Source organism: Saccopteryx bilineata, chromosome 1, assembly GCF_036850765.1.
Source record: "Saccopteryx bilineata isolate mSacBil1 chromosome 1, mSacBil1_pri_phased_curated, whole genome shotgun sequence".
Classification (NCBI taxonomy): domain Eukaryota; kingdom Metazoa; phylum Chordata; class Mammalia; order Chiroptera; family Emballonuridae; genus Saccopteryx; species Saccopteryx bilineata.
In genome coordinates, this window is record NC_089490.1 from 183001172 (window position 1) to 183024657 (window position 23486).

General features: G+C 38.8%; 1 protein-coding gene across 6 annotated transcripts in view; it reads left to right on the top strand.

The window, feature by feature from the left end:
• The window catches only part of LRBA (LPS responsive beige-like anchor protein), a 634310-nt gene that overhangs the window by 72681 nt on the left and 538143 nt on the right, over positions 1 to 23486 (top strand). For all 6 annotated transcript variants that reach the window (XM_066280997.1, XM_066281009.1, XM_066281017.1 and 3 more), the window contains exons 3-5: positions 17378 to 17609; positions 17989 to 18089; positions 20232 to 20327. In XM_066280997.1, coding sequence (XP_066137094.1) covers positions 17378 to 17609; positions 17989 to 18089; positions 20232 to 20327 — 429 coding nt within the window. The remainder of the gene's footprint in view (positions 1 to 17377; positions 17610 to 17988; positions 18090 to 20231; positions 20328 to 23486) is intronic.

Consider the following 23486-nt stretch of genomic DNA (forward strand, 5'->3'; position numbering starts at 1 on the left):
TCTGTTAATAAAATGATACAGGTTTCAGGGTTACAGTTCTATAATGCATCGTCTGTATATTGTATAGTGTGTTCACCACCCCAGATCAAGTTTCCCTCAGTGACCATTTATCCCCTCATATCTTCTTCTACTTCCCCTACTTCCTAAAATTTTGTTAGGAATTTTTGCATCTGTATTCTGGAGGAATACTTGCAGATAGTATTCTTTTTTTGTACTGTCTTTGGTTTTGATGTCAGTAATGCTAGCTTTATAAAATGATTTGAGAAGTGTAAAATAGGTGTTAATTCTTTTAAAAACATTTGGTAGAATTTTGTAATGTGAAACCATGTGAATCTTGAGATAATTTTTGAGAGTTTTAGAATTATGAATTTAATTTACTTAACAGTTATGGTTATTCAGATTTTTCTACTTCATATTGGGTAAGTTTGGTAGCTTGTATTGTTTTGATGGATGCTCCATTTCGTTTACATTGTCAGATTATCTCTTTAGAATTATGTCTGCAAGGTTTGTAATAATCTCTGGTTTATTCTTGATACTGGTGATTTGTCTTTTCTCCCTTGTTTCTTTGTCAATCTTGCTAAAGTTTTTTTTTTCAATTTTACTGATTTTTGTCAAAGAATTAGATTTATGTCAATGATTTTTCTCTGTTATTTTTCTGCTTTTAATTTCATTGACTGTTCTATTGTAATCTTTATTATTTCCTTTTTTCTGCTTGCTTCATATTTATTTTGCACTTCTACTAAGTGTTTAGAATGAAAGCCTAGGTTATTGATTTGCAACTTCCCTTTTTTCCCCCTAATATATGTATCTAGTACTATAAATTTCCCTCTCAGTACTGCTTTAGCTATGGCCTACAATTTTTTTTTTCAATTATAGTTGACATACAATATTATATTAGTTGCAGATGTACATCCCAGTGATTGGACATTATATAACTTACTGCGTAATCATTCCTGATAAATCTCATACTTATCTGACACCATAGTTTAGAATATTATTGACTATATTCCCTATGCTGTACTTTATATCCCCATGACTAATCTATTACAACCAATTTGTACATCTTAATCCCTTCTAATCCCTTCACCTTTTTTCACCCATCCTCCCAATGCTTCTCCCATCTGGCAACCATAAGAATATTCTCTGTATCTATGAGTCTGTTTCTGTTCTGCTATTTTATTTTGTTTTTTAGATTCATTTGTTGATAGATTATAGCATTTTATTGTTCATAATTTTGATTTTATTTTTCTTCTTAAAGACCCTTTAACATTTCGTGTAATATTGATTTGGTAGTGATGAATTTCTTTAGCTTTTTCTTGTCTGGGAAGCTCTTCATATGTCCTTTGATTCTAAATGATAGCTTTGCTGGGTAAAGTAATCTTGCTTTTCATCATCACTTTGAATATTTCTTGCCAATCTCTTCTGGCCTGCAGAGTTTCTGTTGAGAAATCATTCAACATTCTTATGGGAGCTTCCTTATAGGTAACTGCTTTTCTCTTGCTGCTTTTAAGGTTCTCTTTTTGGCCTGACGAGGTGGTGGCACAGTGGATAGAGTTTTGATCTGGATGCTGAGGTCCCAGGTTCAAAACCCTGAGGTCACTGGCTTGAGTGTGGGCTCACCCAGCTTGAGCACAGGCTCATCAGCTTGAGTGTGGGGTCACCAGCTTGAGTGTGGGATCATAGACACTTGAAGCCCAAGGTTGCTGGCTTGAGCATTGGGTCACTGGCTCGGCTGGAGCCCCCTGGTTAAGGCATGTATGAATAAGTAATCAGTGAACAACTAGTCAGTGCCACAACTACAAGTTGATGGTTCTCATCTCTCTCCCTTTCTGTCTATTTGTCTCTCTTTCTCACACACACACACACAAAAAGCTTTCTCTCTTTGCCTTTAACCTTTGCACCTTAATTATGATGTGTTTTCGTGTGGGCCTTGTTGAGTTCATTGTGTTTGGGATTCTGCTTGCTGGACTTGTATGTCTGTTTCCTTCACCATCTTAGGGAAATTTTCTGTTAGCATTTTTTCAAATAGGTTTTCAATTCCTCACACTCTCTATTCTCCTTCCAGTACCTCTATTATGCAAATGTTGGTATACTTGAAGTTGGTACACTTCAAGGCTCTTTACACCATCCTCATTTTTTTTTGGATTTTTTTTTTTTTTTTTTTTTTTTTTTTTTTTTTTTTTTTTGCTGTTCTGTTTGGGTGGTTTTTGCTTCCTTATATTCCAAATCACTGATTTGATTCTTGGCTTTATCTACTCTACCGTTGATTACCTGTAAATTTTATTTCTTATAGTTAGTATATCCTTCATTTCTGATGGGTTATTTTTTATGGTGTCCATGTCCTTTCTTATGCTGTTGAAGTTCTCACTAAGTTCATCTTCTCTTCCCCTAAATTCATTGAGCATTCTTACTACCAGTGCTTTGAACTCTGCATTTAGTAGATTGCTTGTTTCCTTTTTGTTCTTTTTCTGGAGTTTTTTTTTTTTTCTGTTCTTCCATTTGGGAAATGTTTGTCTCCTCATTTTTGCAGCCTCCCTGTGTTTGTTTTTATGTATTGTGTAGAGCTGTTATTTCTCCCAGGCTTGGTAAGTAGCTTTATGTAGTAGGTGTTCTGTAGGATCCAGTGGCATGGCTCTCCCCAGTCACCCAAGCTGGGTACTCCAGGTGTGCCCCACCCCGTGTGGGCTGTGTGCACCCTTCTGTAGAAGGTGAGCCTTCATTGCTGTTGGCATGTCAGTGGGGAAACCCCCCATGCCAATTGGCTGCAAGGACTGGCTGTGACCTCTGTGGTGGATCAGCTTTGTATGGGCCCATCCCACAGAGCATGACTTAGTTCGGCAGAGCTCTGGTGCCTGCTGAGTCTGCCACTTAAGTGTGTTGCTTGTGAAGGTAGTTGAGTGGTACTCTGACTTGGTCTGACACTGTCCACTGGATGTTCTGCTCTGGGACCTCCTGGGAGATGCAGGCCAAGCTCAGCCACCACCTGTGTTCTGCCCAAGGCCATCTGGCATGAGCTACAAAGCAATCTGCAGATGGTTGTTACTTGCGTTGGTCTTGGAGGTACCCATGTGAGGCCAGGTTGTGAACCAAGGCCAGCTGCTGCGAGTAGTGTGCCAGGGTCTACTCAGTGAGAGATACTGGGCATGCTGAGGCCAGAGGCTGTTTGAGATAGTTTAGGAAAGTCTGAAGACAGGCCATTCATATGGAAAAGGTTCTGGAAACATCTTGTGTGGGCCCGCAAGTTGGGTGGGGTGGGGTCTTAGGGAATCACCAGAATTAAGTGAACAGTCTGAACCAGGTTGATGGAGTCTCAGATATGGTGCCTGCCCGCTGGTTTTGTAGTGAAAGGGTTCAGAAAAGGAACAATGGCCTCTGCCAGGACTTCGCTGCCCATCCAGCTCTCACCTTGATGCCAGAGTTCATTTCCTCATTGTAGGTCCCCAGTGCTTCTTGAGCTGCTGCCCCAGCTCCAGAGCTCAGGAGAGAGTCCAGGTAAGTCCATGTACAGAGCCTTTCAGAGGAACTGCCTGGGACTCCAGTGACATCCCTGGCTACCCTCAGCCATCATCCCTGATCATTTTTACAGCCAGAAGTTGTGGGGACGTCTCTTCTGGCACGGGAACCCTGTGCTGGGGGGGGGGTCTCTGTCAGGTGGTGACCCCTCGTTTCTCTGGGGTGGAATGGCAACCAGCATTTCCCTCCAGATTTATCTTTAAGAAAATTATCACTAATAGTCTGGTTCATATTCTTCAGGTATTTCCTATAGAAATACTGCCATGCATAATGCATAAATAGTGTGCATGAAAGGTATTTAAAATAGACCTTTGGCTGATGGGAAAATCCATATGAGGCAAAACCAAATGTCACTATTTTAGAAGGAGCTTCTGAGATAAAAGAATATATATAACATTTTATTGAAAATTTTAATACCCATTGAAATATTACTATTGAACATTTCAGGAAATTTTTGCACATTTTAATTCTAATTCAGAGAATGCTTTCTTGGCACTGTCAAGTATTGTAGTACATTGCTCTTGTGGTCCCTGAATGGTACATTTGGAAACCAGAATAGCCTCTCTTTTAGCTGATGTTGCTTGAGGACTAAGATATTTTGACTAACTCAGTAAAGGATTGATACAAAGTAAAGGCTGATGGTTCTGCCACAACATATTGACCTTTCTTCTCTACTAGTAACTGATTAAGAAAAGTGTGATTCTGTTTTGTTTAATGTTAGAGATGATCTTAAAAGACATGTACACTAATGAAATTATAACATTTAATTTCTTCCTATTCTGTATTTTGTTATTTATTATTTATATATAGTAAATTTCTGCCTTAAGAAGACATGTGGAATCTGAAATTTGAGTTGTGTAGAATTCAGGATTGACCATTTCTGTTTCTCAGCTTATCCGGGCGCAGCACCGCCTGTTGAAAGTAGGTCAGAGTAGATGCTGTTGGTGAGTTAGTACCTGCCTTACAATGAGAGGTGGGAATGGTGGTATGTCACATGAGGTGCAGTTATAAATAAATACATTTTTCAGTTTCTGAGAAAATGCAGCTAATAGCATTAACATATACAGTGTAAGGCAAAAGTAGGTTTATAGTTGTATTAATACGATAATATAGAATGCAAGAATAAACTGTGTTTTGCACACTTAAAACTGTAAACCTACTTTTGCCACACTCTGTATTAGACACTGTATAGGTTTTAAGTTGATATCATAATGAGGCCCCGAATGACAATGGCTTAAACAAGGTAGATGTTGTATTGGTCTTTCAGGTGGAAGTTTGGGTAGTTAAATGGTCCAGGGCTACTGAGACAGTTCCATAATTATGGTCCATAGAGATCTTTCTGCTCTATTTTCTTCAATGTGAAAGTTACAGCATAGATTCCAAGATGGCTGCTCTAACTCTTGCATTATTTCCACATCTTATGTAAGTGGAAGCAGGAAAGTGGCAAAGGGAGGTCATGCTACCTTCCTTTGAAGAGCTATACCCAGAAGTTGCACGTTTTACTATCCTGCTTGGTCAGAACTTGGTCACTTGGTTGGAAACTTGAGGCAAAGCTGGGAAGTGAGATTTTTTTTGCATGGACCCCATGTACCCAATTAGAAATTCTTTATTGTTATGAAGGAAGAAAATGTCACCTGGAAGGCATTATAGTCCATGCCACAGCAATGTAATTTTCCCCCAACTTCTTTCCATTAATAAGTTTCTAGTGATTGTAAATGTGTATATGGTCACTTTCTCTTAGGAATAGATTCATAGGGATAAATTGGATACTTGGAGATTGGCACTTTTATTTTTATTTAAAAAATTTTTTTTAAGATGGTCTTATTTTATTTATTTTTTACAGAGAGAGAATCCGAGAGAGGGATAGATAGGGACAGAGAGACAGAAAGGGAGAGAGATGAGAAGCATCAATCATCAGTTTTTCGTTGCTACACCTTAGTTGTTCATTGCTTGCTCTCTCATATGTGCCTTGACTGTGGGCCCTCAGCAGACAGAGTGACCCCTTGCTCAAGCCAGTGACCTTGGGTCCAAGCTGGTGAGCTTTGCTCAAACCAGATGAGCATGCACTGAAGCTGGCAACCTCGGGGTCTCGAACCTGGGTCTTCTGTTTCCCAGTCCGACGCTCTATCCACTGCGCCACCGCCTAGTCAGGCGAGAGTGGCACTTTTTTTTTCTCCAATTTTATTTTTTAATGGGGCGACATCAACAAATCAGGATACATATATTCAAAGATAACAAGTCCAGGTTATCTTGTCGTTCAATTATTTGCATACCCATCACCCAAAGTCAGATTGTCCTCTGTCACCTTCTATCTAGTTTTCTTTGTGCCCCTCCCCCTCCCCTTTTCCCTCTCCCTCCCCCCCCCCAACCACCACACTCTTATCAATGTCTCTTAGTTTCACTTTTATGTCCCACCTACGTATGGAATAATGCAGTTCCTGTTTTTTTCTGATTTACTTATTTTGCTTCGTATCATGTTATCAAGATCCCACCATTTTGCTGTAAATGATCCGATGTCATCATTTCTTATGGCTGAGTAGTATTCCATAGTGTATATGTGCCACATCTTCTTTATCCAGTCATCTATTGACGGGCTTTTTGGTTGTTTCCATGTCCTGGCCACTGTGAACAATGCTGCAATAAACATGGGGCTGCATGTGTCTTTATGTATCAATGTTTCTGAGTTTTTGGGGTATATACCCAGTAGAGGGATTGATGGGTCATAAGGTAGTTCTATTTTCAGATTTTTGAGGAACCGCCGTACTTTCTTCCATAATGGTTGTACTACTTTACATTCCCACCAACAGTGGACGAGGGTTCCTTTTTCTCCACAGCCTCTCCAACATTTGCTATTACCTGTCTTGTTAATAATAGCTAATCGAACAGGTGTGAGGTGGTATCTCATTGCAGTTTTGATTTGCATTTCTCTAATAGCTAAAGAAGATGAGCATCTTTTCATATATCTGTTGGCCATTTGTATTTCTTCCTGGGAGAAGTGTCTATTCATATCCTCTTCCCATTTTTTTATTGGATTGTTTCTTTGTTTGTTGTTGAGTTTTATGAGTTCTTTGTATATTTTGGATATTAGGCCCTTATCTGAGCTGTTGTTTGAAAATATCATTTCCCATTTAGTTGGCTTTCTGTTTATTTTGTTATCAGTTTCTCTTGCTGAGCAAAAACTTCTTAGTCTGATGTAGTCCCATTCATTAATTTTTGCCTTCACTTCTCTTGCCTGTGGAGTCAAATTCATAAAATGCTCTTTAAAACCCAGGTCCATGAGTTGAGTACCTATGTCTTCTTCTATGTACTTAATTGTTTCAGGTCTTATGTTTAGATCTTTGATCCATTTTGAGTTAATTTTAGTACAGGGGGACAAACTGTAGCCCAGTTTCATTCTTTTGCATGTGGCTTTCCAGTTTTCCCAGCACCATTTGTTGAAGAGGCTTTCTTTTCTCCATTGTGTGTTGTTGGCCCCTTTATCAAAAATTATTTGACTATATATATGTGGTTTTATTTCTGGACTTTCTATTCTATTCCATTGGTCTGAGTGTCTATTTTTCTGCCAATACCATGCTGTTTTGATTGTCATGGCCCTATAATAGAGTTTGAAGTCAGGTATTGTAATGCCCCCAGCTTCATTCTTTTTCTTTAGGATTGCTTTGGCTATTCGGGGTTTTTAATAGTTCCATATAAATCTGATGATTTTTTGCTCTATTTCTTTAAAAAATGTCATTGGAATTTTGATGGGAATTGCATTAAATTTGTATATTGCTTTGGGTAATATGGCCATCTTGATTATATTTATTCTTCCTAGCCAAGAACAAGGTATATTCTTCCATCTCATTATATCTTTTTCGATTTCCCTTAACAATGGTTTATAGTTTTCATTATATAAGTCCTTTACATTCTTTGTTATGTTTATTCCTAAGTATTTTATTTTTTTTGTTGCAATCATGAAGGGGATTATTCTTTTGAGTTCGTTCTCAATTGTTTCATTGTTGGCATATAGAAAGGCTATTGACTTCTGTATGTTAATTTTGTATCCTGCGACCTTACTGTATTGGCTTATTGTTTCTAGTAGTCTTTTTGTGGATTCTTTGGGGTTTTCGATGTATAGGATCATATCATCTGCAAAAAGTGATACCTTTACTTCTTCTTTTCCAATATGGATGCCTTTTATTTCTTTGTCTTGTCTGATTGCTCTGGCTAGAACCTCTAATACCACATTAAATAAGAGTGGAGAGAGTGGACAACCCTGTCTTGTTCCTGATTTAAGAGGGAAAACCTTCAGTTTAGTGCCATTTAATATGATGTTAGCTGATGGTTTATCATGTTGAGATATTTTCCTTCTATACCCATTTTGTTGAGAGTCTTAAACATAAAATTGTGTTGTATTTTATCAAAAGCTTTTTCTGCATCTATTGATAAGATCATGTGGTTTTTGTTCCTTGTTTTGTTGATATGATGTATTACGTTAACCGTTTTACGTATGTTGAACCATCCTTGAGAGTGGCACTTTTAAAAAGTAAATACATTTTGAAGGATGCAGATAAATAAAATAAGCTTACTCTTGGTTTGTATTACAAAATGAATGGACAGGTCCAGAGCAAAAAGGCATTTGTCATAAGGCAGAAAATATTGCCTGACCAGGTGGTGACACAGTGGATAGACCATCGACCTGGGATGCGGAGGACCCAAGTTTGAAACCCTGAGGTTGCTGGCTTAAGCAAAGGCTCATCCGGCTTGAGCACAGGCTTACCAGCATGAGTGCAGGGTCGCTGGCTTGAGTCTGGGATTATAGATGTTATCCCATGGTCGCTGGCTTGAGCCCAAGGTCACTGGCTTGAGCAGTAGGTCACCAGCTCACCTGGAACACCCCGGTCAAAGCACATATGAAAAAGCAATCAATGAACAACTAAGGTGCTGCAAAAACAAAGTTGATGCTTCTCATCTCTTTCCCTTCCTGTCTGTCCATGGCCTCGTCACCCTTTCTTGCTAAAAAAAAAAGAGGAAGAAAGAGAGAAAGAGAGAGAGAAAGGGGGAAAGAAAGAAAGAAGGAAGGAAGGAAAGAAAGAGAGAGAGAGAAAGAAAGAGAAAGAAAAAGGAAGAAAGGAAGAAAAGAAAGAGAGAAAGAGAAGGAAGGAATGGGGGAGAGAGAGAGAAGGAAAGAAAAGAAAAGAAAGAAAGAAAGAAAGAAAGAATGAATATCTTGTTGGGAGCATAAGCTGTGATTTTTCTCTGTCCAGTTTTTCTGTTTTGCCTTATTCTTGTTACATCTTTGAGGACAAATTTAACAAATATCCAGGGAAAACAGCTTCACTTTTGAAGTATTAGAATTTTCTATGTGTTACAGTCTTTTCAGTTTCATAAATCTTTTGAAGAGAAGATGATTTTTGGTCTATATCTGTTTCTTGGTTTTCTGAAAAGGTGACTTAGATTTAATTACTAATTTCAGCTTAACTCACTTCATTAATAGAACCATTGAAAAGAAGATAATCATCGTGCCCAGTTTAAGTTCTAATATAAAACTTGTAAAGGTTTATTTAAATTCTTTGAATAACATGCTTTAAAATTTTTATAATGTATATTAAACTATAACCTATAGCAAGCATGCTATACCACCCTGAAGGTTGCTATAAAAATTGTTTATGAAATTCAGGGCAAGACTGAAACATGTTGAAGTAGAGAGCTTTGAAAAATGTTCTGTATAGCAAAGGTGACCAAATCATGCTAAAATGCAGAAAAAGACTATACATCAGTTTCTAGGCTACATTATTCAAAAAAAATACAACCATAAAAAAGGTAATAAGATTACATTTTCACATTTCATAGCTAGTAAAGTGCATTAGGCTGCTCAGATATTCATAACTTACTGTGACATTTGGGAAGATTACATTTTGTAGTGCAGAGCCATTACTACAGCTCACATAATAACTAGCCAATGCCTGGACTTAGATTATGATCCCTGTCATTGGAAACAAATTTGTGTTTTGAAGGTTGATCAGTTTCAAATAACTATTAGAAAGGGTTAACATGACATACTGTAAGACCCTGTGTATCTTTCTTAGATATAATAGGCATACATACATATAGTATATCAAATATGCCATACATTTGTATGTAGCGATTTCTGCCATCAATTTTCTCCTTGAAAGGCATATTTTATAATATTTAAAGCAATGGAGGATATTTAAAACACCTGTGTGGATACTGCTTTCACAATGTAAGCTCAATTTAAAAGATGGTGAAAAATTTTTTTTTTGAAATTATTTTCAAGAATTAATTTTGTAGCTTCTTGGAAGGGTGGTTACTGATGGTAATAAACACAGATCAAAATGAAAGATTGATGTAAGTAATATTAAGGTGAAGGTAAGTTCTCTTAAGTCAGTTGCACTAGCTTTTGACCTGTTTAGATCTGTGTGGAGGATGTGCCAAAGTGTGCATGCTGAAACCTCCCTTTGCCTTTCCCCAGTTATCTTTCAGTGGCAATCACTAATTTCTTGTATGTCATTCTTAGGTGTGTGTCTAAATGTATATGCTTTACGCTTAAATAGTAGCCTGCCATTCACACTTCTCCACTTTGATTTTCTCAATATATTTTAGATATTTTTTTAAAAATATAAATAAATTTTTATTTTAATGGGGTGACATCAATAAATCAGGGTACATATATTCAAAGAAAACATTTCCAGGTTATCTTGTCATTTAGTTCTGTTGCATACCCATCACCCAAAGAGAGATCGTCCTCCGTCACCCTCTATCCAGTTCTCTTTGTACCCCTCCCCTCCCCCTCCCCCTCTCCCTCCTTCCCTCCCCCCACCCTCCGTAACCACTACACTCCTGTCCATGTCTCTTAGTCTCGCTTTTATGTCCTACCAATGTATGGAATCCTGCAGTTCTTGTTTTTTTCTGATTCGCTTATTTCACTCCGCATAATGTTATCAAGATTCCACCATTCTGCTGTAAGTGATCCGATGTCATCATTTCTTCTAGCTGAATAGTATACCATGGTGTATATGTGCCCCATCTTCTTTATCCAGTCTTCTATTTTTTTTTTACAGTGATTAAAAGCCTTTAAGCAAACTCTTGGCCAATATAGCAAGAATCCATAAAAGAGTAGTGTCCTTAAGATGTTCACCAAGTCCAAGTTGGCCCCATCACCATGCCAAATCCCTACAAAATGCAACCCAACCACAGTTCTTAGGAGCTGTCACAGGGAGCAGGAGTCCAGGAAAAGTCCACATCCAGGAAAAGTCCGCATGGCACTGGAATTGTTGTCACCATTCTATACTTTGCAGCTCATGTCCAAGTCCCATTGACAGCTGCTTCTAGCTGGTAATGGTTCAGGTAGACTGGAAAAGCCATTTGCAGCATGCGTGGATATGGAGCTTCTGTTCTTCTCTGCCTGGAGAGATGAGACCAGGTTGCTTTTCCCTGGAGCTCTGCGACTGTGGCATAGTAAAGAGAACCTTGGGATACACTAAGCTGGGTGGCAAAGGTAGATTCATAATGGAAGTTGGCAAAAGGGGGAAAGAGAGCTCTAAATTGGGAGTAGGTCCCAGCCTGAAATGAGTGGGGCATTGAGGTAGGAGGGATAAAGGAAACACTATATATTAAGCAAAGCAGCAGAAAATAGGACTATCAACACCCACAACAGAGATCTTTGAGGGAAGAATAAAAAACCTGACTATTCAGGCAAAACATAGTTAAGTGGCCCTTGTGCAAATGAGATCAGTTTACCTGCTTCTTGGAAGAAATACCCTAGGCTCATCCACAGTGTCATAGATGGGGCCGATGGCCCTGGGCACCTTCAGCCTTCAGTGGCAAACCCCAGCTTTCTGGGCAAGGTTAGTTCATAGGTGGCTGGAGCAGGGGAGAGACTGAACCCTCCCTTAGAGGAGCGAGGGGGAAGCCTACCTTCCAGTGTCCCTGTTTCCTCACAGCAGAGGCGTGTAAGCCTGGCAGGCTTTAGCTCAATGACCTTCCTTTCCACTATTGAAGCAGGACCCAGATGGCATTCTATGGGACCCCTTTGGGGTGTTGGAGCCTTTAAGAGCGTATCCTAAAAGCTGGTAGTTCCCCTGATCTCTATTGGGCTTTTTCTGCCTCTAGGTATCTTAAAAGCCATGCTCAGAAGATCTCGCTGAGGGGTTTGAGTGTCCCCATCCGCCTATATAAATCTTTTCCATATATCTGGAGCTATTTGGAAAAAGACAAAACAGTGTTATTAGCTGGATCTAATAAAGAAGGTAGTAGTTTGCAGGCGAAAAAGATTTGGTGTCTCCTGTTCATCAGCATTCAAAAGAAATGTAAAATTTTTTTTTTAAGTAAAAAGCATGATATAGTAGACCCGTAGGAGTTCCAGGATATGACTACCCCCTTTTAAATTTTTTTTTTTTAAATTGACCTTAAAATGTTTGCTGAGTACACTTTAATAATACCTTAACTTTAAAGATTGTAAGCATGACAAAATACAGTAAATGCTTTTGCTCCATATGCAGGAGCATTTTCAGTTTAGCCAGTTTAGGAAATCCAATAATAGAACAATGCATACAGACCATGAGCTATAACATGCTTAGCAGCCTCTCCTGTTCTGACAGAGGTTACTATAGGTCCGGAATATGTATCTACTGTAATGTGGACATACGACTGTATTTAGCAGATGGATATGAGTAACATCCATCTGCTAAAGTTGTCCTGGTAGGGGTCCTTGAGGGTTAACTCCAAATGAAGGGGCAGTATAGGACCCCTTGGACAGGATTTCCCAATCTGCCGTGCTGCTTCCCGAGAAAGTTGAAACTATTTACACCGGGCTGCAGCGTTCTGGTACTGAATAGTATGAGACTGACTTGCTCAGTCTGTCATGGTTGCTCCATATAATTTTCTTTTGGGTAGCTTGATAAACAAGGGCATTCCTAGGCCCTGGCCGGTTGGCTCAGTGGTAGAGCATTGGCCTGGTGTGCAGCATTCCTGGGTTTGATTCCTGGCCAGAGCACACAGGAGAAGCGCCCATCTACTTCTCCACCCCTCCCCCTCTCCTTCCTCTCTGTCTCTCTCTTCCCCTCCGGCAGCCAAGGCTCCACCGGAGCAAAGCCACCTAGAGATCTTTTTTTTTTTTTTTTTTTTGCATTTTTCTGAAGCTGGAAACAGGGAGAGACAGTCATACAGACTCCCGCATGCGCCTGACCGGGATCCACCCGGCACGCCCACCATGGGGCGATGCTCTGCCCACCAGGGGGCGATGCTCTGCCCATCCTGGGCGTCGCCATGTTGTGACCAGAGCCACTCTAGCGCCTGAGGCAGAGGCCACAGAGCCATCCCCAGCGCCTGGGCCATCTTTGCTCCAATGGAGCCTCGGCTGCAGGAGGTGAAGAGAGAGACAGAGAGGAAGGCACGGCGGAGGGGTGGGGAAGCAAATGGGTGCTTCTCCTGTGTGCCCTGGCCGGGAATCGAACCCGGGTCCTCCGCACGCTAGGCCGATGCTCTACCGCTGAGCCAACTGGCCAGGGCCTTAGAGATCTTTTTATGTCAAATGGAGCTGCCTCATTCTTTTTGATGGCTGTGTCATATTCCATTATAAGTAGTTATACACAACTTTACTAACCATCACCTTATAATGTTTTCTTTGGGGTTTGTTTTTTCTATTTTCTATTCAAAAAATGCTCAAATGATACTTTTATATCTAGCACCATTACCTAAATGTTCTACAGGTACATCTTTTGAGATTGATTGACATTGTTAACTGCATCGGTAGTTCCATTATCAAATATAAATACTTTTCTAATTTATAATACTTTTTCAGTAGAAGCTCTGTTTTTTCCGTATATAAATCATATCATTTGAAAATAATTGTAATTTTAATTTCGTCACTCAGATATGTATACATATTGCTACATTCTGACAAATGTGACCTATGTCTCTCTAGAATAATATCAAATGATAATGAAAATACATAACCTAGTCTTGTTTCTAACTTTTATGAAAATCATCTCAATATTCCTGTTTGAGCATGATGCTGGCCTTTCAGGTATGATTGATGTATTTTATTATTAAAGAAAGTCTTTCTATTAATAAATGTAGGAAGAATTATAGAAATATAAAATCACTATTTAACAATGCCATAGTCATAACAAGTTGCAGGTAAGATTCATCAATGGATTTTTCCCCCCATTGATTTGAGAAAGAGAGAAAGGAAATGGGAGAGAGGGGAAAAGTGGGGAAGAGAGAGTGAGGGGGGATCATCAACTTGTTTAACTTAGTTGTGCCCTGACAGAGGATTGAACCCATGACCTTAGTTCACCAGGAAGATGCTTTATCTACTGTGCCTCCTGGCCAGGGCCAGTTTTGTGTATGTGTGTGTGCACCTTACTTTTTTTCCTTCTTTTTCTTTTCATCTATTTACATTTTAAGCTTAACTTCTTTAGTTGTAAGAGCTCCCAGTTTCTTATTCTTTGCTTTCTTAATCTTTTCCTTGATGGCAGCCATATCAATTTTAGTTTTGGTAGCAGCTTCCTTAGGTTTCATAACTGGTTTTTCTTTAGATGGAATAAAAGCTTTGTTTCCTCTTGTCTTTTACTGAGAGCTGCAGCTTGTTTAGCCTTTATTGCTTCCATTTTCTGGCTTCTTTTGACTTGCATTCAGACAGTATTCACCACTAGCCAATTCTTTATCTATCTGACTTTCTGGCTATAATGGTGAGAATGATATTTATTCTTTATTAACAGTTTGGTTTTTTTCCCATGGTTCCTTGCATTTTGCAGCTTGCTGAATCTTTGAAATTAATTTAGAACAAGAAATGACAGGTTGACTGGTGGTGGCTCAGTGGATAGAGTGTTTAACCGGGATCCTGTGGTCAACACTGTCCAGCATTCAAAACTCCTTGCCAGCTTGAGTGTGGGCTCATCCGGCTTGAGCACAGCCTCATCAGCTTAAGTGCGGGGCACCAGCTTGAGTATGGGATCATTGAGATGATCCCATAATCACTGGCTTGAAGCCTAAGGTCGCTGGCTTGAGCAAGGGGGCACTGGCTCAGTTGGAGTCCCTCAGTCAAGGCACATGTGAGAAGCAATCGGTGAACAACTAAGGTGCTGCAACTACGAGTTGATGCTTCTCATCTCTCTCCCTTCCTGTCTGTCTGTCTGTCTGTCTGTCTCTCTCTCATACACACACAGAGACTTTTATAGAGTTCTTATGTAGGTTACAGAATTTTGGGGTGGACTAGGGCAGTGATTTTCAACCTTTTTTGAGCTGTGGCACATTTTTTACATTTACAAAATCCTGAGGCACACCACCTACCAAAATGACACAAAATGACACTCTAACACAGTACATATTATACATATAGTTAATAATATAGTTTCTAAATGTATTTATACTCACACCTGACCATGTCTCACGGCACACTAGTGTGCTGCGGCACACTGGTTGAAAAACATTGGACTAGGGAATCAAGCCTGTTTACTTCATAGCCAGGACCATATCGCTAGGAGAATTGGCACCATAACACCAAGGGACTCTTAGCAGAAATCCAGCTGTCACCTCCTTATGCTGCTTGTTACCGATGATGCAAGAATTGATAACGAAAATCACTGCCAGGGCTTTCCTGGAAGAACCAAACGCCTTTATCCCTCTGCTTGCCAGGAATTCTTATCTCCCTGCATGCAGATCTGCCTTATGTTGTTCATTTTTCTGATTTTTCTTTCTCATGCTGGTAGTATATATCTTTGGCAGAACCTGGGGCACATATTGATCCCTGGCTGCAAGGAGGTTTAATTGATTTCCTAATTCTGAACCTTCCTTGCTTTGCTGGAGTAAACTCTATTTGGTTATGTCTATTATTCTTTCATGAGCTATTGGGTTTTATTGATTTTGTTTTGTAAAATTTACTTTCTCCTAATTCTTGCCCACCTTTTAGGCTTGGGAATGTATAATGAAAAAACAAGACGTGTTCAGAAGAACAGGGGTGTAGGTGGTCTTTTAAAAATTGAATTTAAAACGATAGTTTTGCGAAGTAATTGTGAAAGCATTTTAATTATTTTAAACATTTGGGATTTGTTAAATTTCAGTTTGTGGAAGGATTTTGTGGGTGAGATGGCAAGGTTGGGAATAGGTCTGTAGAGCTTTCCGTGGAATAGGTCTGTAGAGCTTTCCGTGGATGGATTTCCGGATAGGCATATCAGTGAAATAAATTGCCTTGATTTCTGAATTTGGGTGTTTGACTGATTATGTTTAAGTTGTCCTGATTATTGACAGGTGAAAAACAGCACTGGTATAGTAAACTAGGAATTTGACAAATACAAACTCTAAGCTTTATATTCATTCTAAGCAGTTTGCAATTTTTTTTTAAACTTTTTTTTTTAAAGATTTTATTTATTTATTTTAGAGAAGGGGGAGAGAGGGAGGGGAGGAGCAGGAAGCTTCAACTCCCATATGTGCCTTGACTGGGCAAGCCCAGGGTTTCGAACCAGCGACCTCAGTGTTCCAGGTTGACGCTTTATCCACTGTACCACCACAGGTCAGGCCGTTTTTTTTTTTTTTTTTTTAATTTAAGCCTATCTTCACTTTTTTAAAAAAATGTTTGAGTACAATCAGGCTTTCTTTAATTTTTTTTACTTATTTTTATTTATTCATTTTTTTAGAGAGGAGAGGGAGAGACAGAGAGGAGAGACAGGGGGGGGGAGGAACTGGAAGTTTGCAATTTTTTACTTTTACTCTGAGCTCATACCTTATATAATAGGTAACAGAAGACTTTCAGTTGCTGTGAGTAGTTCACAAACTTTATAATTCATAAATGAAATATTGAATTAGAAACATTTATAGAATTATGTTAAATCTTTATTCATATTAGGGCAGTAGGGAATGATTTATTTACCTAAGACATCCCATATTTGTTTTTGTTGAAAATTATTCTTGCTTTTATATTCTAAGGCTTGTTTGACTCTGTATTATCTTTAACTTGAAGATTTCTTTGAGATATTTTGAGCTTTTATTTATTTGTTTATTTTGAGAGAGAGAGATAGACACAGGAAGGGAGAGAGATGAGAAGTGTCAACTCATAGTTGTGTCAGTGTAGGTTAGGGTTAGTCAACCTTTTTATACCTACCGCCCACTTTTGTATCTCTGTTAGTAGTAAAATTTTCTAATGGCCCACCAGTTCCACAGTAATGGTGATTTATAAAGTAGGGAAGTAACTTTACTTTATAAAATTTATAAAGCAGAGTAACAGCAAGTTAAAGCATATAATAATAATTACTTACCAAGTACTTTATGTTGGATTTTCACTGTTTGGCAGAAAAAGTCTTTATAAAACAACTTACTATAGTTAAATCTATCTTTTTATTTATACTTTGGTTGCTCTGCTACCGCCCACCATGAAAGCTGGAACGCCCACTAGTGGGCAGTAGGGACCAGGTTGACTACCACTGATGTAGTTGTTCATTGATTGCTTCTCATATGTGCCTTGACCGGCAGGGGGCTGCTCCAGCCAAGGCAGCGATCTTGGGCTCAAGCCAGTGACCATGGGATCATGTCGACTATCTCAAGCCGGTGACCCTGCACTCAAGGTGTTGAGCCCGCTTAAGCTGGAAACAAAGCTTTCTTTTCTTTGTTTCCAGATCTTTGTTTCCAGCTTAAGCTGGTGACCTCGGGGTTTCCAACCTGGGTTCCCAGCATCCCAGGTCGACACTTTATCCATTGCGACACCACCAGTCAGGCACTTTTTTTTTAAACATCCTTTTAATGTTGTAAGTGGTAGAGAAAGAAGTATGTATACAGATAGTGATTGCTAATTTAAAGTTTAGGAACATGCTCTGGTTAATTGAATAAAGAAGTACTAATGCTTATTACTTTTTTTTCCTTTTGGAAGCTGGTAGGAGGGCAGTTTGATTTGGAAATGAATTTCATTATACAAGAAGGTGAGAGTATCATCTGCATGGTGGACCTACTAGAAAAATGTGACATTACTTGCCAAGCGGAAGTTTGGAGCATGTTTACAGCCATTCTGAAGAAAAGCATACGAAATCTTCAAATCTGCACTGAAGTAGGCCTTGTTGAAAAAGTGCTGGGGAAAATTGAAAAAGTCAACAATATGACAGCAGGTATGACTTTTTCTATAGTACAGTGGATGTGAAGAAATAAAGTTTGATTCTTAAATACTGTATTTTTTTATTTAGTAATATTTATTAAAGAAATATTTGAGTCTTGGCTGGATAGCTCGGTTGGTTAGAGCATCTTGCCCAAGCGCAGAGGTTGCCTGTTTGATCCCAAGTCAGGGCACACACAGGAGCAGGTTGTTGTCCCCCTCCCCCCTTCCTCTCTCTCTCAAATCAATAAAATCTTAAAAAAGAGAAATATTTGAGAAAAATCTGACCTGTACCTAGAACTTTAGTGTCCGAACTCTTTAAGTAAGCATGGTATATTTTAATCTTTCAAGAAATATAAGTAGCTTAATTATATTATTGTTTTCTTTGTTTCCAGATCTTTTAGTTGACATGTTGGGAGTGCTGGCTAGCTATAATTTGACAGTTCGAGAACTAAAGCTCTTCTTCAGTAAACTCCAAGGAGATAAAGGACAATGGGTAAGAAAAGAACTAAATACTGAAAAGTATACAGAGGGGTCAGAGTTCCAGTTGAGGGGAAGAGCTGTATAGACCTAAAATAGTATTTAGATCTTGTTCTTACACTTTTATAATAAACAGTGTGGTTCATTGAAAATTTCTTGATCACTTTAAAAGCAAAGCTTTCCACTTGACATTTAGGTAAGACGTTGCCGAATTCTTTTAAACTGTTAGTATAATACCTGAGAGCAGCTGCCAGATAGGATGAAGGGAAGTCAGTGATTTCACGTGTAGTTTGACATGTTTTTGAACTGTTAAACTTTTAAAAAAGGGGACTGGATTACACTTTATCATATTTGCTTGTAAACTGATTAAAATGATAATGTATATCTGATTGTCCTTTGCTTTTCGTTGTAAATGTAAATGAGTTTTCTCATTTTAGCTGTTGTTTAACGAATTAGAGGAGATTGTGGGTCAGAGAGGCATTAATCAAATAAATTCAGTGTAATAACTTATAATACATATTATATAGTAGAGGTATATTGATATTGTAGAATGAAATATGATAGGCGGATTTGATCCAGTTTTAGACGTCAGGGAAGACTACCCTGAGGAAGTGACCGTTAAGATGAGCTCTAAAGGGTGGGTAAGATTTGTTTAGTTACAGGGAAGGGAGTAGGGCTAGTGAGAATTTTAACACAAGGAGTAGCTTGTGCTCAGGCCCTGTTATGGGAAGGAGACAGAGAAGGCATTGTGGATGGAGTGCAGAGGGAAGGGGAGATTGAGTTGCAAAATGAGGCTAAGGAGGTAGGCTAATCTTGTAGGCCATATGAAGGGTTTTGGTCTTTATTTTAAAGGCAATAGGAAGCTACAGGAAAGAGAATAATATAAAGGTGAAAATGTAGTGGTTGAAAGTATGGACTCTGGAGTCAGACTGATTTCTGATCCCATCCTTGTCACTACCTGTGTAACCTTGGACACGTTCTTCTGCCTCAGATTCCTTCTTTAAAATGGGCTAATATTTCCTGGTATGGTTATGAGGTTAAAATATTTTATTTTTGAAGAGCCCTTAATGGTAGAAAACAATAAGCATTTATTTGTAAAATGAAAAAGTGTTTGAAAGAGGGATGACTGGTGGGTTAAATTACTTTGTAATTTTATTTATTTATTTATTTTTTACAGAGACAGAGTCAGAGAGAGAAGGATAGATAGGGACAAATGGAGAGAGATGAGAAGCATCACTTTAGTTGTTCATTGATTGCTTTCTCATATGTGCCTTGACCATGGGACTATAGCAGACCGAGTAACTCCTTGCTCAAGCCAGCGACCTTGGGTCCAAGCTGGTGAGCTTTTGCTCAAACCAGATGAGCCCGTGCTCAAGCTGGTGACCTCAGGGTCTCGAACCTGGGTCCTCCACATCCAGTCCGACACTCTATCCACTGCACCACCACCTGGTCAGGCATTTTGTAATTTTAAAAGATCATTTTTGCTGCAGTATGGAGAAGAGTTTCAAGTGTCCAATGATATCAGCTCATATTTACCAAACACTGCATACATCTTACAGTATTTCAAAAAAATGGCAGAGAGTATGTTGCTTAATTCTTTTTTTTTTTTTTTTTTTTTCATTTTTCCGAAGCTGGAAGCGGGGAGGCAGTCAGACAGACTCCCGCATGCGCCCGACCGGGATCCACCCGGCATGCCCACCAGGGGGCGATGCTCTGCCCCTCTGGGGCATTGCTCTGTTGCGACCAGAGCCAGTCTAGCGCCTGAGGCAGAGGCCACAGAGCCATCCCCAGCGCCCGGGCCATCTTTGCTCCAATGGAGCCTCGCTGTGGGAGGGGAAGAGAGAGACAGAGAGGAAGGAGAGGGGGAGGGGTGGAGAAGCAAACAGGCGCCTCTCCTGTGTGCCCTGGCCGGGAATCGAACCCGAGACTTCTGCACGCCAGGCCGACGCTCTACCGCTGAGCCAACCAGCCAGGGCCGTTGCTTAATTCTTTAAGATAGTTGAAAATAACCTTTCTCTGGTTATTTTATGCTTTTTAGCTTATGGTCTTATTATTTGGTTGCTCTTGGTTATATAAAAGTGTGACCAAATGCAAAATAGGATGTGTTTTTGTTCTGTGGTGAATAATGTAGTTAATGAATGGTTGGTTATTTTCGTAGCCTCCACACGCTGGGAAGTTGCTGTCTGTGTTAAAGCATGTGCCTCAGAAGTATGGTCCTGATGCCTTTTTCAACTTCCCAGGAAAGAGTGCGGCAGTAAGTAAATCTCAGTGAGAAAATCACTTGGAGTTCTCTTGCTTCCTCAAAGTACAACCCTATAAACACCCTTGACAGGTTCTGTATTAGGTAGGAACTTCTTGGCAATACCTTAATCCTCACAGCAACTGTACATTTTATTTTTACTAACAGTTTTAGAGGTGAAGGAGGAGAGGCTTGAGGAACTCAGGAAAGCTGCCAGTTCACACCCTAGGGCAGCAATGGGATAAGATCCCGGCTCTTTTTAACATAGTTGTGGTGTCTTTCCAGATATCTGTGTGTAACACTTCCACTTTCATCTTTCTGAACATCTTTATTTAGCATTACATTTCTCTATTCCTGTCCTTCACACTTTGTGTGCTGAAGGAGAGTAATTCTTTGAAACTTTCTAGCTCAAGTTTTCTTGACTTGTGAGTTTCCATCTTATATCAGTCTCAGCATTCTTATAAGCTGTTGGTCAGTTTATAAATAGGATAATTATGTATTCTAATAACATTTGTAAGGTTTCAAAATATTATAAGTATATTATATAATGTATATGTTATTTATTTCTTTTAGTTTGAAGTTCTTTTTTTTTACCTCCTCATTGTTATATTGGTTTGCCTGTTACAAGCAAACCTTTTTTTTAAGCTAGTTTAGCCTATTATTTTTCTGAGCTTTTATTCATTTTTCACTTTGTTTTTCATAATATCTTAACTTGTTTATTAGACTCTTTGTAGCTAGGTAATACCCGTAGAAAGAAAAGAGTGTGGTAAAAGTGTAATATTTTCATGTTTTACACACAATACACAGCTTTCTTTGGAAAGTTTTTTTGCTTCTATTTTTCCTTTGTATTTCCTTAATAAGCTTTCTTTTTTTTAATTAAAAAAAATTTTTTTTGTACTTTTCCGAAGTTAGAAGCAGGGAGGCAGTCAGACTGACTGCCGCATGCACCTGACCAGGATCCACCCAGCAAGCCCACCAGGGGGCGATGCTCTGCACATCTGGGGCGTTGCTCTACTGTGGCCAGAGCCATTCTAGTGCCTGAGGTGGAGGCCATGAAGCCATCCTCAGCACCCGGGCCAACTTTGTTCTAATGGAGTCTTGGCTGTGGGAGGGGAAGAGGGAGACAGAAGGGAGAGGGGGAAGGGTGGAGAAGCAGATAGGAGCTTCTCCTGTGTGCCCTGGCTGGGAATCGAACCCAGGACTTCCACACACCGGGCCAATGCTCTACCGCTGAGCCAACCCGCCAGGGCCCTTAATAAGCATTTTTGATTTGAGGATTTCCAGAATGATATGACTCTATCATTTATCTTAAACATAAAAATAGTATTCACTTGAGATTAACCTTTTTTTAATGCATGTTATAATTTTATTATAGTTCTCTGAGATTGTAATGTGTCCATTCCACTTGCTTGTATATTGAAAGTGGAGCTTCTGAGCTAAAAAGTTTTTAGAATTTACAGAGAGATATTTTAAATATATTCAGTGACTCATTTCTTTCCTTAAACATACCTTTTAAAGGGAATTAAAGTACTTGTGGAGGAATTATTTTCACGGAACTTCCACATCTCTCATTTGTGTGGTGAGAGAGAACATACACATTCTGAATATGTATTCTTTTATTATTTTCTTCTTAGTGAAACATTTATTTTATATTTTTTCAGTAATTTCTTTCTTCTTTTTTTAAACTTTATTGATTTTAAAAAGAGAGACATGGCATTGTCTTGTTCCTGTATGTGCCCTGACAGGGGTTTGAACTGGTAACCTTTGAGGATCAGGACAGTACTCTAACCAAATAAGCTGCCTGGGGGCCAGGGCCAGTGCAGCATTGATTTTAAATTAGCCTCTTGAAGTCTCAGTAGTGTTATTACATAAATTTGGCTCTATGTTTTCATGTTTTATGAACTATTTTATACATGTAAAAGAATATGTGTGTATATGATTTATATACATAATTATATATGTTGTGTATATGATAAATTCAAAAGCTTATGTAATCTTATCTTTTTTTAAACAGTTTTATTGAGCTATAGTTGACTTACCATACAATTCACTCATTTAAAGTAAACAGTTGAATGGTTTAGTGTGTTCACAGAGATTTGTAACCATCCTTACAATCAATTTTAGAACGTTTCATTTCCTCCCAAAGAAAACCAATATTCATCAACAGTCATTGCCCATTTCCCCTCAAACCCAGAGGTGTAGGCACTCACTACTCTACTTTCTGTCTCTGGATTTCTCTGTCTGGACAGTTCATACAGATGGAATCCTAGATCTTTGTGATTAGGTTTTTCCACGTAGCATACTGTTTTCAGGGTCTGCTATGTTGTAGCATGCAGCAATGCTTCATTCCTTTTGTTCACTAATAATCTAATGTAAGAGTATACCACATTTTGTTTACTCACTCATTAATTGGTGGATATTTGAGTTGGTTTCACTTTTCTGGAAATGTTGCAGTGGGTTTTGGTGTACAAGGTTTTCTGTGGACATATGTTTTCATTTCTCTTGTGTGTTTACCTCGGAATGGAATTGCTGGGTCATATTGTGTATGTTTAACCATTTGAGGAATTTCCAGTTTGTTTTCCAAAGTAGCTGTATCATTTTACAATCCCAGCAGCAATTTGTGAGGGTTCCCATTTCTTCACATGCTTGCCAACACTTGCTAATGTCTGTCTTTTTGATTATAGTAGTCATAGTGAGTGTGAAGTAGTATCTCATTGTGGTTTTGATTTGCATTACCTTAACAGGTTAATGATGTTGAGCATCTTTACATGTCTTCATTGGTCATTTGCATATCTTCTTTGAGACAAGTCTACAGATCTTTTGTCCATTTAAAAATTTAACTTGTCTTTTTATTATTGAATTGTGAGACTTCTTTATATATTTTGGTACTTATTTCTTACCAGATCCATGATTTGCAAATCTTTTCCTTGATTATTTTGCCTTGTCTTTTCACTTTCTTGATGGCATCTTTTAAAGCACAAAAGTTTTTAATTTTAATGAAGTCCAGTTCATGTATTTTTTTCTTTTGTTGCTTGTGCTTTTGATGGGATAATTAAGAAGGATTTTCCTAACCCAGTAACATGAAAATTTACCCTATTTGGTTTTTAGTTTTTTTATTTGAGCATTATAGGTTTAGCATTTACATTCAGATCTGTGATCCCTTTGGGTTAGGTT